Source organism: Aegilops tauschii, chromosome 7 (assembly GCF_002575655.3).
Source record: "Aegilops tauschii subsp. strangulata cultivar AL8/78 chromosome 7, Aet v6.0, whole genome shotgun sequence".
In the NCBI taxonomy this organism is placed as follows: Eukaryota; Viridiplantae; Streptophyta; class Magnoliopsida; order Poales; family Poaceae; genus Aegilops; species Aegilops tauschii.
The window spans coordinates 177,075,107-177,087,132 of NC_053041.3; the positions used below are offsets into that span (position 1 = coordinate 177,075,107).

Consider the following 12,026-nt stretch of genomic DNA (forward strand, 5'->3'; position numbering starts at 1 on the left):
GAATTGTAGACCATGGGAGCCGCCGCCACTCGGGACCCACGAATGTTACGACCACCGCATCGCCGGCAGACACCCGGTGTGTTGCCTAGTTTGGCGCAAAACACCGTGGACCCTAGCCGCGACCGGCATTAGAAATATTATACCTGCCTCTAGAAGCTATTTGCGTTTAGTCAAAAAATGTCCAAAATATAATTAATTATGGATGGTCTTGACTTGTTGTGCTCGCACTGGTAGTAGGAACTAGAGATTTTTCTTTATTTTCAACTCTCCTCACATTTTTTTGGCTTTGAAGTGAATCATGGTTGTGGACATTATCTATGAATGTGCAGATATCTGTGAACATGAGTTTGATGTGGAAGTTGAACTTGGAATGTTGGGCTTGCGTGTGAACTATACCATGTCCAATGCTTCATCTGTTATTGTTTGGAAAGTAATTGTTGTTATTACATGACCCAAAAAAATATATTTTATGCCACATCAGTAGATGCACGGACATCACAACAGGCATGCTGACTGGATAAACATTTGAACCTAGCTATTATGAAGGAAAATTTGTATTGACAACAGTTTTAGATAGCAGGAAATGCCTAGCCTTCTGTGCCTCTGCTAGCTTCTTTCTGGCTTCTTCCATCTCTTCTTTTGCCTGGGTGAAGAGAGCATCTGATTGCACTTTTCACTTCTTCAGGAACTCAGCTACATTCTCAAGGGCTACTGCACGCTTTCTTTCAGCCTTTACTAGAGCCACGAGGACACGAACAGTTGACGACAACACCTGGCTTGTGTGTAATCTAGCATCATTTGGGAATTTGCAATTTGTGTCTAATCCAGCATCATTAGGGAATGGGCACCTTTTGTGTAATCCAGCCTCATTTTGGAAACATGATCTCGAGGTTGACCATACTTCCCTCCTCGCAGGAAGTGCATCCTGACATGAAGTTACTTCTTTTTTAGATCAATACTCAGAGCAACCCATATCCATTTATTAGAAGCCAGATAAACATGACTCGGAGAAGTGAATTCAAAAGGAGAAATATAAAAACAGACTCCAAGGTGAGAATACCCACTTCCTACATCAAGCTAAAAATGGAAGTATTAGGACGATTAAGACTCTTCTTATTACACATCGAAGAACACGAGGCTAAGAGAAACATAAACTACAATATATACACATCGAAAACATGAGGCTAAACGAAAGTAATTGAAAGGGTGTTACTTACCAAAGCTCGTTTTACAGGTTCGGTGCAGCTCCTCTTTAACTTGCCACGTTCTGTGAAGATGTCCCAATATCCCGTGTTTGGTCTTCATTGCTCATCTGCATGTTCGCACTCGTGGTTTTAAAATATCAACATGGCAAGAAAAATATAGTAATACTCACGCATCTGTTGGGCAACATTAAAGCACTCATCTGCCATGTTAGGGCATCTCCAACAGAAGTGCAATGCGCGGCGCGTTAAAAAGCGTTTACAGCGCCGAAATAGCCAGTTTTTATGGGCCGCAGAGTGCTGGCTCCAGTGGCCGCCACAAAAAAGTTGTGCGCGCGCTGCTCTAGCAGACGCGCTATATTTTTTCTCCTTTCTACTCTGACTTGATACACATTCGACTCTGAGTCGATACTGGCATAGATAGATACATAGATAGTTCTCAGCATAGATATAGCATAGATAGATAGAAAAGTAGATAGTTCAACTACTCCTCGTCGTCCGACTCCGCCTCGGTGATGTCCTCCTCCATGTCTCAATGTAGCCGTCAAGATACCAATCGTCCTCGGAGTCCCAGGGCGACATTGCTCCTAGCTTGATGTTGAATTGAGCAGCCGCCTTCTACGCCTGTCGTCGCGAAAGGCAGCTCCTTCTGCCCTCCTCTTCTCCCTCTCCACCCTCCTTTGCGCGTAGAACTCGCGCTCGTTGATGATGTCCTGCAAGAAGCGTTGGCGCCACAGTGCCATGGCTTCCTTGTCCATCTCGGCGATGCCAAGACGGTGCTCCCACCTCCGGTTGTCGCGACGATCCTCGTCGGTGATAAGCCGCAGCGGAGGCGCGAGCTCTTGCACCCGCTCCCGTGTTGGGGAAGTCAATCTCCCTATGAGGCCGCTGGAGGCGCCACGCCGCCGTGTCGTACGTGCGGGGGGCCTCGTGGGCGGTGTCGAAAGTGCCAAGGCCGAGGCGCATCTCGTAGAACCGGATCTTAGTGGAGAAGCCGCCGGAGGGGCGCGTGCAGACATCGCGGTAGCACCAAGTTTCCCGGTGGCGCGGAAGCATGGTGGCGCGGCGGCGCTGAGGCGAGAAAGAGCAGAGAGATAGCGGTGGCGAGGCACAAAGCGGGTGGGAGGGCGTTGGATTTTATAAAGCGCGCCGGACGCCACGCGCCAAAACTAGCACCCGCCCGGCCGCTTTTCCCCCCTTGCGCGCGATCCTTTCCCGAAGTCCCTGCTATCTCTACTCTCTTCTCTACTCTTATATATATATTATATATTTATATTTATCACTACTTCTTATATCTTATATATCTCTTGTGTATATTATACATATCTACTACTCTTATAAAAAACAGAGTTGGTGATGATGGTGTGCCTGCCATCCTGCAATATAGACCGTCCGATTTATATCTGACAGATAGGAGGGAAACTATGGCAACTTTGCAAAAGGATACCCACACCCCTCTCCACATTTGCAAATAAGGACTTCCCTCGTTCACCCTTTTCTCCCACAAGATAAACTACTCATACAAATGCATCTTGATGTTCCGTGCAACGTGTGGGCATCTTGCTAGTTCTATAAAACTTTCCATCATTTGCCACACTACTGGTTGCAGATGATGAACCTACCCAAGCACAGCGCAATAGAGGAGTGACTCACAATTACAAGGTGATATTCTGTTGGACAATGCAAGCTATAACCAATTACTTTTACGGGAACAATAGCAACCAGGAAATTTGAAGGGTAGGTATGAACAAAATTGGAACTGCACATGTACTACTAAGAGAATCAATACACACATTACCAATCAAGGAGGAGTACGATGGTCGCGGTGGCCTCTGTGCATCATGGTCGGCAATGGGAGTCAGTTCATTGTCCACGACGGTGGTGCTTCTGCGTTTGGCGTCGGCTTCCGAGAAGCAGATCCGAGACCGTGGAAGACGGTGCCGGGGAAGAGGCTCCGTGTACGATGACGACGGTGGACTGGCTCCAGTGCAGCGTACGACCTCGTCGATGAGGCAGATGCGCTACAGTGGACGAGTGCGCCGATGTAGAAGGGGAGGAGCATGAAGGCTGCAGTGTTGTGGAGAAGTCTATTTTGCGATGGGGATAGAAAACGGGGAGTATTCAGGTGTACTACTCTTGGTGCCGGGGTGGGGCTGGCTGGGCAGGGTGAGCCTGAAGTTACCTAAACAGCCCCCTACGAACCATCATCCGTAGGCCTGTTCCGAAGGATATGATGGTAATTTCGCACTGCTCGAATCAGAGTCACGGGAGATTTTCCCGCCGACCTCAAAATTTTCTAACACTTGTAACGCCCAATATGCGACCCTGTCCTAAGAACTTGACGGTCCCACCAAGGATAGAAGCGCATATTGGAGACGCTTTTGCAAGGTGGATATCATTACATCATACCATTACATAATAGTTGGGGATACATACAAGGCATACAAATGCCACATGAATACATCAAACATCATACATGAGAACAACATCCGGCTACAGATGAAACACAAACAGAAACTCAAACGACATCCACCCTGCTAGCCCAGGCTGCCGATCAGGAACCTATCCCAAGATCGACAAAGAAGAAGAAGACATGGCTCTCGCATCCTGATCATCGCATTACCTGTACCTGCAATTGTGGTTGTAGTAATCTGTGAGCCACGAGGACTCAACAATCCCATTACCATGGGTATCAAGACTAGCAAAGCTTAATGGGTAGGAAAGGGTAAGTGGTGAGGTTGCAGCAAGCGACTAAGCAATGTATGGTGGCTAACTTACGAGTACAAGAATAAGATGAGAAACTACACAAACGGTCGCCAACTAGTAATGATCAAGAAGTGATCCTGAACTACTTACGTTCAAACATAACCCAACCATGTTCTCCTCTCGAACTTCCCCGAAAAGAGACAGTCACGGTTACGCACGCGGTTGGTGTATTTTAGTTGAGTTTACTTCAAGTTCACTACACCGGATATTAACAAATTCCCATATGCCACATAACCGCGGGCACGGCTCTCGAATGTTTAAACCCTGCAGGGGTGTCCCAACTTAGCCCATGACAAGCTCGCGATCCGCGGAGACAATCCTCCATCGCGGGACCCTCCGATTAGACTCGGAATCCCGGTGCACAAGACATTTCAACAATGGTAAAACAAGTCCAGCAAGACCTCCCGGCGTGCCGACACCCTGATAGTAGCCGCGCGTATCTCGTCTCAGGCCATGTCCGGATGGGACATCCTATGAGTAAAACCAGATCCTCGAGTTTCCTCGTGGTGGCGCCGCGGTCTACCCGTTTGGGACCAACACCAACAGCACTGCCCCATTGTTTATGTAGAAAGAATCCTCGGGTTCATGACGCCCTATGCCAATTAATTATTTAGTTCAATATTATTATGGCATATGTTAAAACCAATGTTGGGCCTTCCTGGAAGAGTTTTATTCAAAGCGAACCGTCAAGAGGGGCCCATAAACCCTCAGCGTGTTAGGGACGCAAAATCAAGGAACATAACACCGGTATGACGGAAACTAAGGCGGCAAGAGTGGAACAAAACACCAGGCATAAGGCCGAGCCTTCCACCCTTTACCAAGTATATATGTGTATTAATTAAATAAGAGATATTGTGATATCCCATGATATCCATGATATCCATGTCGCAACATGGAACAACCTGCAACTGCACCTGCAACTAGCAACGCTATAAGAGGGGCTGAGCAAAGTGGTAACATAGTCAAACAACGGTTTGCTAGGAAGGGTAAAAAGGTTAGAGGCTATCATGGCAACTTGGGAGGCTTGATAAACAAGTGGTAGGTAGCGCGACATAGCGAGAGCATCGAGACAACTAGCATAGCAAATATAGTAGTGAGGTCCAAGGTGACGGTCATCTTGCCTGAAATCCTGCTAGGAATAAGAACGATTCCATGAAGAATACGAACGGGCATAGTCGAACGAATCCTCACGATCGCAACGAAACAGGAACTATCGAGAAGAAGCACAACCGGAAAGAAGCAAACAATATGGTAAACAGACAACACATAACATAGCATGATGCTCAACCAAGTATGATGCATGAAAAGGCTATATGATGCTACTCATGGCAAGATATGATGCAAACAAGAATAACACATCAAAGCAAGTTTAAATGAGGCCGGAAACAACATATAACAATTCCGGTAACTCCCCATATGCAAATTTTGAAATTGGTCCAGACCTGAACAAATCATTAAGTTAAAGTTGTTAAACAGCAAGTTAAAGTGCATCATGATGATCTACGCGTATTTCTAGTCAAGTTACGTATAAAGTTCATTTAATTCGGACCTACGGCCTAGAAGATATGAGCAAAACAATTTAAACATGGCATTGATGTAAATGCAAGCAAAACACAATCACAAACACTCCATAACAAGGATCAAACAATGCATGATGAAACTACATGCAAAACCAAGCAAGTTTCATATAGAGCATGCTCCAAACGGAGCAACGGTTCAACACATACACTCAAAACAAGTTTAAGGGACAAGTTGTCCAAAACAGCAATTAAGCACTTTGCAATCAAGGAAACGGCATGCTACAGGAAACATATGGGCATAAACATGATATGCACTCAAAGTAAAGATTGCATGCTTCAAATAACAGCAAGGTTCAGGTTCATAGGCATCAGGATTAATCCAACGAGATCAATGCAAAAGGCAACTTAATAACACAGATTATGACTGAAAAACAAGGCATACATGTGAGCAGAAATAACATGTTGACATGTTGGAGGCATGAAATGATGAGGCTACAGTGCAAGATCATGGCAAACAAAAGAATATCATTAAAGAACAGGTTAAAGATAGCAAAACATGATTACTAAGCATCTCCATATCACCCCTAGATCAACGGCATTCATCAAGAGAAGATTGCAAGTTAAAAACGGATTCTCAGACTTGGAGGAAATCTAGGAATGGAAAACAATAACATTATGATGCTGACTTTGGAGGCACATAACAGCAAGCATGGCACCATTAATAATTATTCAAAAGACACGGGCGTGTAGTATACATGATATATTTCAACTTAGTCCATGGGCACAAGTTCATAAGATGCATGGAGTAATTACTATGATTCTTGCAAAATGGAACATATTGTTAACAGGTTGACAGATTTCCCATGATGGCAACTTGAAAGCAAGAAAGAGACAAACTACAACAAGTTACAAGGCAACCAAGGGCATGGCGTAAAAGTACATATAACAAGGAGCAAATAACATCAAGGCATCATAAATATATGGCTCATGGGCTAGTGGGAACCATCAAGACAAGTTTGAATGTTGTAACAGTTTTAGGAAGTGTAAAACAGCAACATCATCATAGCATGTTTGCAAGCATGGAACAGAGGTCATATAAAGTCCAAAATTATAAAACCTGACATTTGGACAAAGTACTCATAGCATAATTCAATTCATGTAATTGGAGCATCTCCAAAAGAGGCATAGATTAATTAATAACAAGCTCACAACATGGCATCATGAAGTTAACAGAAACTGGAACATCATTTAGGCATGTTCATGGCAATGAGAACATATACTACAGAACATATATGAGGCATTAAAGGGCATGGAAAGCATGTACATGTAGAGCACTACAAAACATGAACACTGAGCTACTGCTATAAACCACCAGAACATGCTCAAAACATCATAAGTATGCAAATGATAACAGGTTCACAGACTTCGCAGAAATCATCGTCACAGAAATCAGCAACAGCATGTATCCTACTTTCCAAGCTTGATGCACTCACCACAAGGCACATAAAAATACATGATTACACCGCTGTAAAGATGGCATGAATATGCTTCTAAAACATGTTGACATGATGCTCAAAAGATAAACACACAAAGTGATATGAAAAAGATAATTTAGCAATTTAAGATAAATTCCAGCAGATTATATCATTTAGCACTTTTGCAATGAGGATTAAGGAATCAAGATGGACAGTAACATGCATGCAAATGACACTAGCATGTTGAGCACTCAGAGATGAACAAATCCATATAAAGAACATCAGCATCGGAGCAACATGCACAAAGATACACACATCACAAGAATGCAATATGAGGTGGTTTTACACGGACTTAAGTGAAAATCAACCTCTCGGGGAAAACGGGACGAAGTGGTACGGGGACGAGCAGATCCGGGACGCGGGCGGCGTTTGGATGGCGGGGTTGGTGGATCCGATCCAACCCCGGCTGGATCCGGCGATGGCGGCGGCGAACTCCGGCGAGGCCGGTCTCCGGCGAAGCGGCAGTGGCTGGATCCGGGCCCGGTGGCGGGTGGCTGCGGGCCTCGGGGCCCAGATCGGGGCCTGACGCGGGCCTGGCGGTAGGGAGCGGCACGGGGATAGGTGGCGCGCTGTGGTTGGGCGCGGAGCGGCGGTGACTTGTCCGGCCGTCACGGACGTGTCCGGTGGCGGCGGGAGAGGGGGAGACTAGGGTTTCGTCTTATTTTTTGACGGGGAGGGCTTATTTATAGGTAGAGGGAGCTAGGAGAGGGCTACTGAGGTGCGGTTTTCACCCACACGATCGTGATCCAATGACGGAGAGCATGGAGGGGGTTTAGATGGGCTAGTGGGCTGTTGTGAAGGGGTGGTGGGCTGGAAAGAGAAGGAGGGATTGGGTTAACGTGATTAACCGTTGGGGCATCAAACGACCTCCGAATGGAACGAAATTTGACAGACATTCTACCAGTGATATGCCAAGGCCACTCGACAAATCTCGGCCCATTCCGAGAACGTTTTTCTCCCGCTCACAAAACAAGATCTGGGAGGTGCGACGGGAGCATGTGAGAGTGTCAGATTTCGAAACGGACAACGGAGAAAAAGACCGAATGCAAGTTTTGAAAACATGCAGATGAAATGCACATCATGACATGGCAAAATGAAACACGCAAGCTAATGACATGGCAACGACGGCGAATGACTAGAAGACACCTGGCGCATCGGACTCGGGGAATTACAACTGAACCCCCAGTTTGGCGTGTTGGGTGATTGGGCTAAGCCACTAGCGAGTAGTACTAGTAGTTAGTAGTACTAGTAACTACTAATACTCCCTCTGTTTTTATTAACTCTGCATATTAGGTTTGACCGAAGTCAAACTTCCTAAAGTTTGACCAAGTTTATAGAAAAATATAAACATTTACCGTAACAAATATGTATGATGTGAAAGTACATCAATAATGAATCTAATGGTATTTATTTGTTAGGGTATATGTTAATATTTTTTGTTATTAACTTTGGGAGAGTTTACAAAACTTGGCTTTGACCAATGCTAATACACGGACTTAAATAAAAACAGAAGGAGTACACATTTGTTTTCTTAGTTTGTAGTGGAATTAATCATTTGTTGTAATCATGAAATAAATATATTAGGCTACTCACTTCGAATGTAATGGTTTATACAATTCAATAGTTAGAATCATTGTTGAATTCCAAGGTGTATACGAGGTCCATAGTACTTTACAATATGCTCAAACTCACATAATCCTAGTCAAATGAAAATTTAAGTGCATTTCATAGTTATTACTTTGTAGGATGCAGCAAAACCAACCATAACTCTACATGGTCCATTATAAAAGCAACATTTTGAACACATCCCAATGTTTGAATGAAACGTGCAGAGAGAGCTTGCAAAGATGGAGCAGATAGGGCGGGAAAGATTGTATGTATGTGGGAGAGAGAGTAGGAGAAAAACCTAATGAGAGAGAGAGAAAGAGAGAGGAAGAAGTTAGGTCTGTGAGAAAGATGGAGACATGTAATATACGTGAGATGCGTGTGCATCCGGATTTTGTCCACGTGGAAGGAGAAGAGACAACAGGTTTGATGAGAGAGCTGGAAAAACATGGATGAGAGGGGAAGGATCTCGTGGGTTGAGGGATTGATAATTTTGTGCGGGAGAGAGGGGAGGAGTCAGTCAGCCGTCATCACATCATCCTGCTTCCAAATAGCCCCACATTCTCTAGTGCAGTGTGGTCGCCGTCTTCGATCTCCTCGAGGCCCTATTTGAAGATTGAGGTGGTGTGCATGCTAGGTTGCAGAGAACCACAAGCGAGAATGGCCCTGCACTTCTACAGCTTGTCGAAACTTCTTGTCTTGAGTCCTTGCAGCACTTCAGTGTTCATCCTCTCAGCTTGTCCATTGCTCCTGGGATGAGCAACAGAGGCAAATGAAACCTTGCTTCTGAGGGTTTGAATGTATTGCACGAAGGCGCGGCTCGTGAATTGGGTGTCGTTGTCAGTGATGACTATATCGGGTACTCCGAAGCGGCACACCAATCCCTTCAAGAACTTGATAGCTGATTGTGCGGTCACCTTTCTCACAGGCTCCACTTCCGGCCACTTTGTAAACTTGTCGATTGCCATGTACAAGAATTCAAAGTCCCCGGTAGCATGGGGAAGCGGCCCAAGATGTTGAGTCCCTAATCCGAAAAAGACCATGACAAAGGGATCGTCTTGAGAGCTTGAGCATGTTGATGGATATTCTTGGAGTGGAACTGGCAGGCTTCACATCTGGTGACTAGCTCAATTGCATCTTGGAGGGCCCTGGGCCAGTAGAAACCTTGCCGGAAAGCTTTTCCAACCAAGGCTCTTGATCCAATATGGGAACCGCACATGCCTTTGTGTATCTCTGCCAGTAGTTCCTTCCCCTCTTCCCGGCAAATGCACTTCAATTTGCAGCGTTGGGCCTCCTTCTGTATAGCGTGTGATCGACAAACTAATACATAGCCCTCCGGGCTACTTTTTCAGCTTCTTCTTGCACTTCGGGAAGTTCTCCTGTTTGGAGGAAAGGGATTATGTGTCGTGCCCAAGTTGGAGCCTGATCCTTGGCAACAAGGATCAATGGCATCTCCTCGTTCGTGGGACCGCATATCTCAACCGCCAAGAGCTGGTAGTTCGGCGGGAGGGTGCTGCTCACCAGGCGAAGTGGAGTTGTTCTCGCCAACCTCTCTGTCGGGGGCTTCGGGAAGCTCTGCCGGGAGAGGCTTGCCAGAGTCCAGTTTCCTCCTCTTTCTGGCCATTGTTGTCGGGGATACTGAGGTTTGAGTGAGGTGGGGAACAAAAGTCCCTGGTTCCATAGGAAGCTTTTGCACAACGCATTTTGGTAGATGGTCAGCAATGCTGTTTTCAGCACACGGCACATGCTCTGTTTGCAATCCATCAAAACGCTCCTCCAGCTTTCTCACTTCCTCCACATATGCCTCCATCAATGGACTCTGGTAATCCTTGTTCACTTGTCTCACCACAAGGTGTGAGTCTCCATGAATAATCGACTTCTTAATTCCCAACTCTATTGCGATCCTGAGCCCGGCAAGGAGTCCTTCATATTCTGCAGTGTTGTTGGTAGCTTTCTCCTGGGGAAAATGCATTTGGACCACATACTTGAGGTGCTCTCCAGTGGGTGCGACAAGGAGCATGTCAGCTCCTACACCTTGAAGTGAGAAGGCACCATCAAAGTAAATGATCCACTCTTGGGGGGCCTCCTTGCCGGGGATAACTGTTTCTGGTGTCTCTTCGTCTGGGGTCGGTGTCCATTCTGCGATGAACTCCGCCAATGCTCTACTCTGAATGGTTGACTTACTCTCATACTTCAGACCAAAGCTTGACAATTCCAAAGCCCATTCCACTATTCTACCAGTGGCCTCCGGGTTCCTCAGTATGCGTTGCAAAGGGAAATTAGTGACAACTGTGATCTCGTAGGCTTGGAAGTAGTGGCGCAACTTCCTTGAGGCCATAATGAGGCCGAAGATCAACTTTTGAAGTCCAGAGTACTTTGACCTAGCCCCCTGCAACAGGGAGCTACCAAAGTACACCAGCCGCTGCACCACCTTCTTCTTTGTCGTGGTCTTGGAATTGTCTCTATTATCTTGTTCTTCTTTCTCCTGATCTGTACTGGGTCCTGCCGAGATAGGTTCACTTCCTTCTCCGGAGAGGACATTAGCTACAGCTGCTCCTTCGTCTACTTCCCGCTGCGCCACCAGCACTGCGCTAACCACTTGATTGGTTGCTGGTAAGTATTGCAGCAACGGCTCTTGTGGTTTAGGAGCGACCAAGGTGGGAGCAGAGGAAAGATAGGCTTTCAAGTCTCGCAGCACTGCTTCTGCTTCGGGGTCCACTTCATTGGCCATGCCTTCTTCAAAATTTTGAAGAACGACAAGGCACGCTGGACAGACTTGGAGATGAACCTACTCAGCGTGGCAACACATCCGGTTAGGCCCCTCACGTCCTTAACTTTCTTGGGTGCTTGAATATGCTCGATTGCCTTGATCTTGTCGGGGTTGGCCTCTATCCCCCGGTGGGACACAAAGAAACCAAGTAGCTTGCCGGAGGGAACGCCAAACACACACTTCTCAGGGTTCAACTTCAAGTTGATCTTCCGTAGATTCGCAAAGGTCTCTTAGAAATCCCGAATGAGAGTTGATTTGTCTTTGGTCTTAACTACTATGTCATCCATGTAAGCTTCAATATTCCTGTGCAATTGAGATCCAAACTCAATTTTGACCGCCCTTGCAAAGGTGGATCTAGCACTCTTCAACCCGAAGGGGCATCCACATGAAGGAGTATGTGCAACATGGGGTTATGACGCGGTCTTCTCCTCATCCTCCTTGGACATGACTATCTGATGATACCCAGAGTATGCATCCAAGAAGGAAAGCAGATCACACCCGGAAGTGGAATCTACGATTTGGTCGATTCGCGGCAAGGGGAATGGGTGATTTAGGCATGCTTTTTTCAGATCTGTGAAGTCTATGCAAAGCCTCCATTTCCCGTTCACCTTGCGAACCACCACCGGGT

At 46.1% G+C, this 12,026-nt stretch overlaps 1 protein-coding gene across 1 annotated transcript; it reads right to left on the bottom strand.

Annotated features, from left to right (window-relative positions):
* Nucleotides 1-9,302: 9,302 nt before the first annotated feature.
* On the bottom strand, nucleotides 9,303-11,359 carry LOC141026996 (uncharacterized). The gene is made up of 2 exons (XM_073503905.1): nucleotides 10,614-11,359; nucleotides 9,303-9,378 (listed from the first exon to the last, which is right to left on the bottom strand). Exons 1-2 carry the CDS (start codon nucleotides 11,357-11,359, stop codon nucleotides 9,303-9,305), a joined length of 822 nt encoding a protein of 273 aa, XP_073360006.1.
* Nucleotides 11,360-12,026: the final 667 nt, after the last annotated feature.

Bases quoted from the DNA above. Each gene is read 5' to 3' on its own strand.
- LOC141026996 (XM_073503905.1), bottom strand. From the start codon at position 11,359: ATGGCCAATGAAGTGGACCCCGAAGCAGAAGCAGTGCTGCGAGACTTG. The intron at 9,379-10,613 runs GTATGTGGTCCA...TGCTCATCCCAG, and splicing joins CCCACTGGAGAGCACCTCAA to GAGCAATGGACAAGCTGAGA.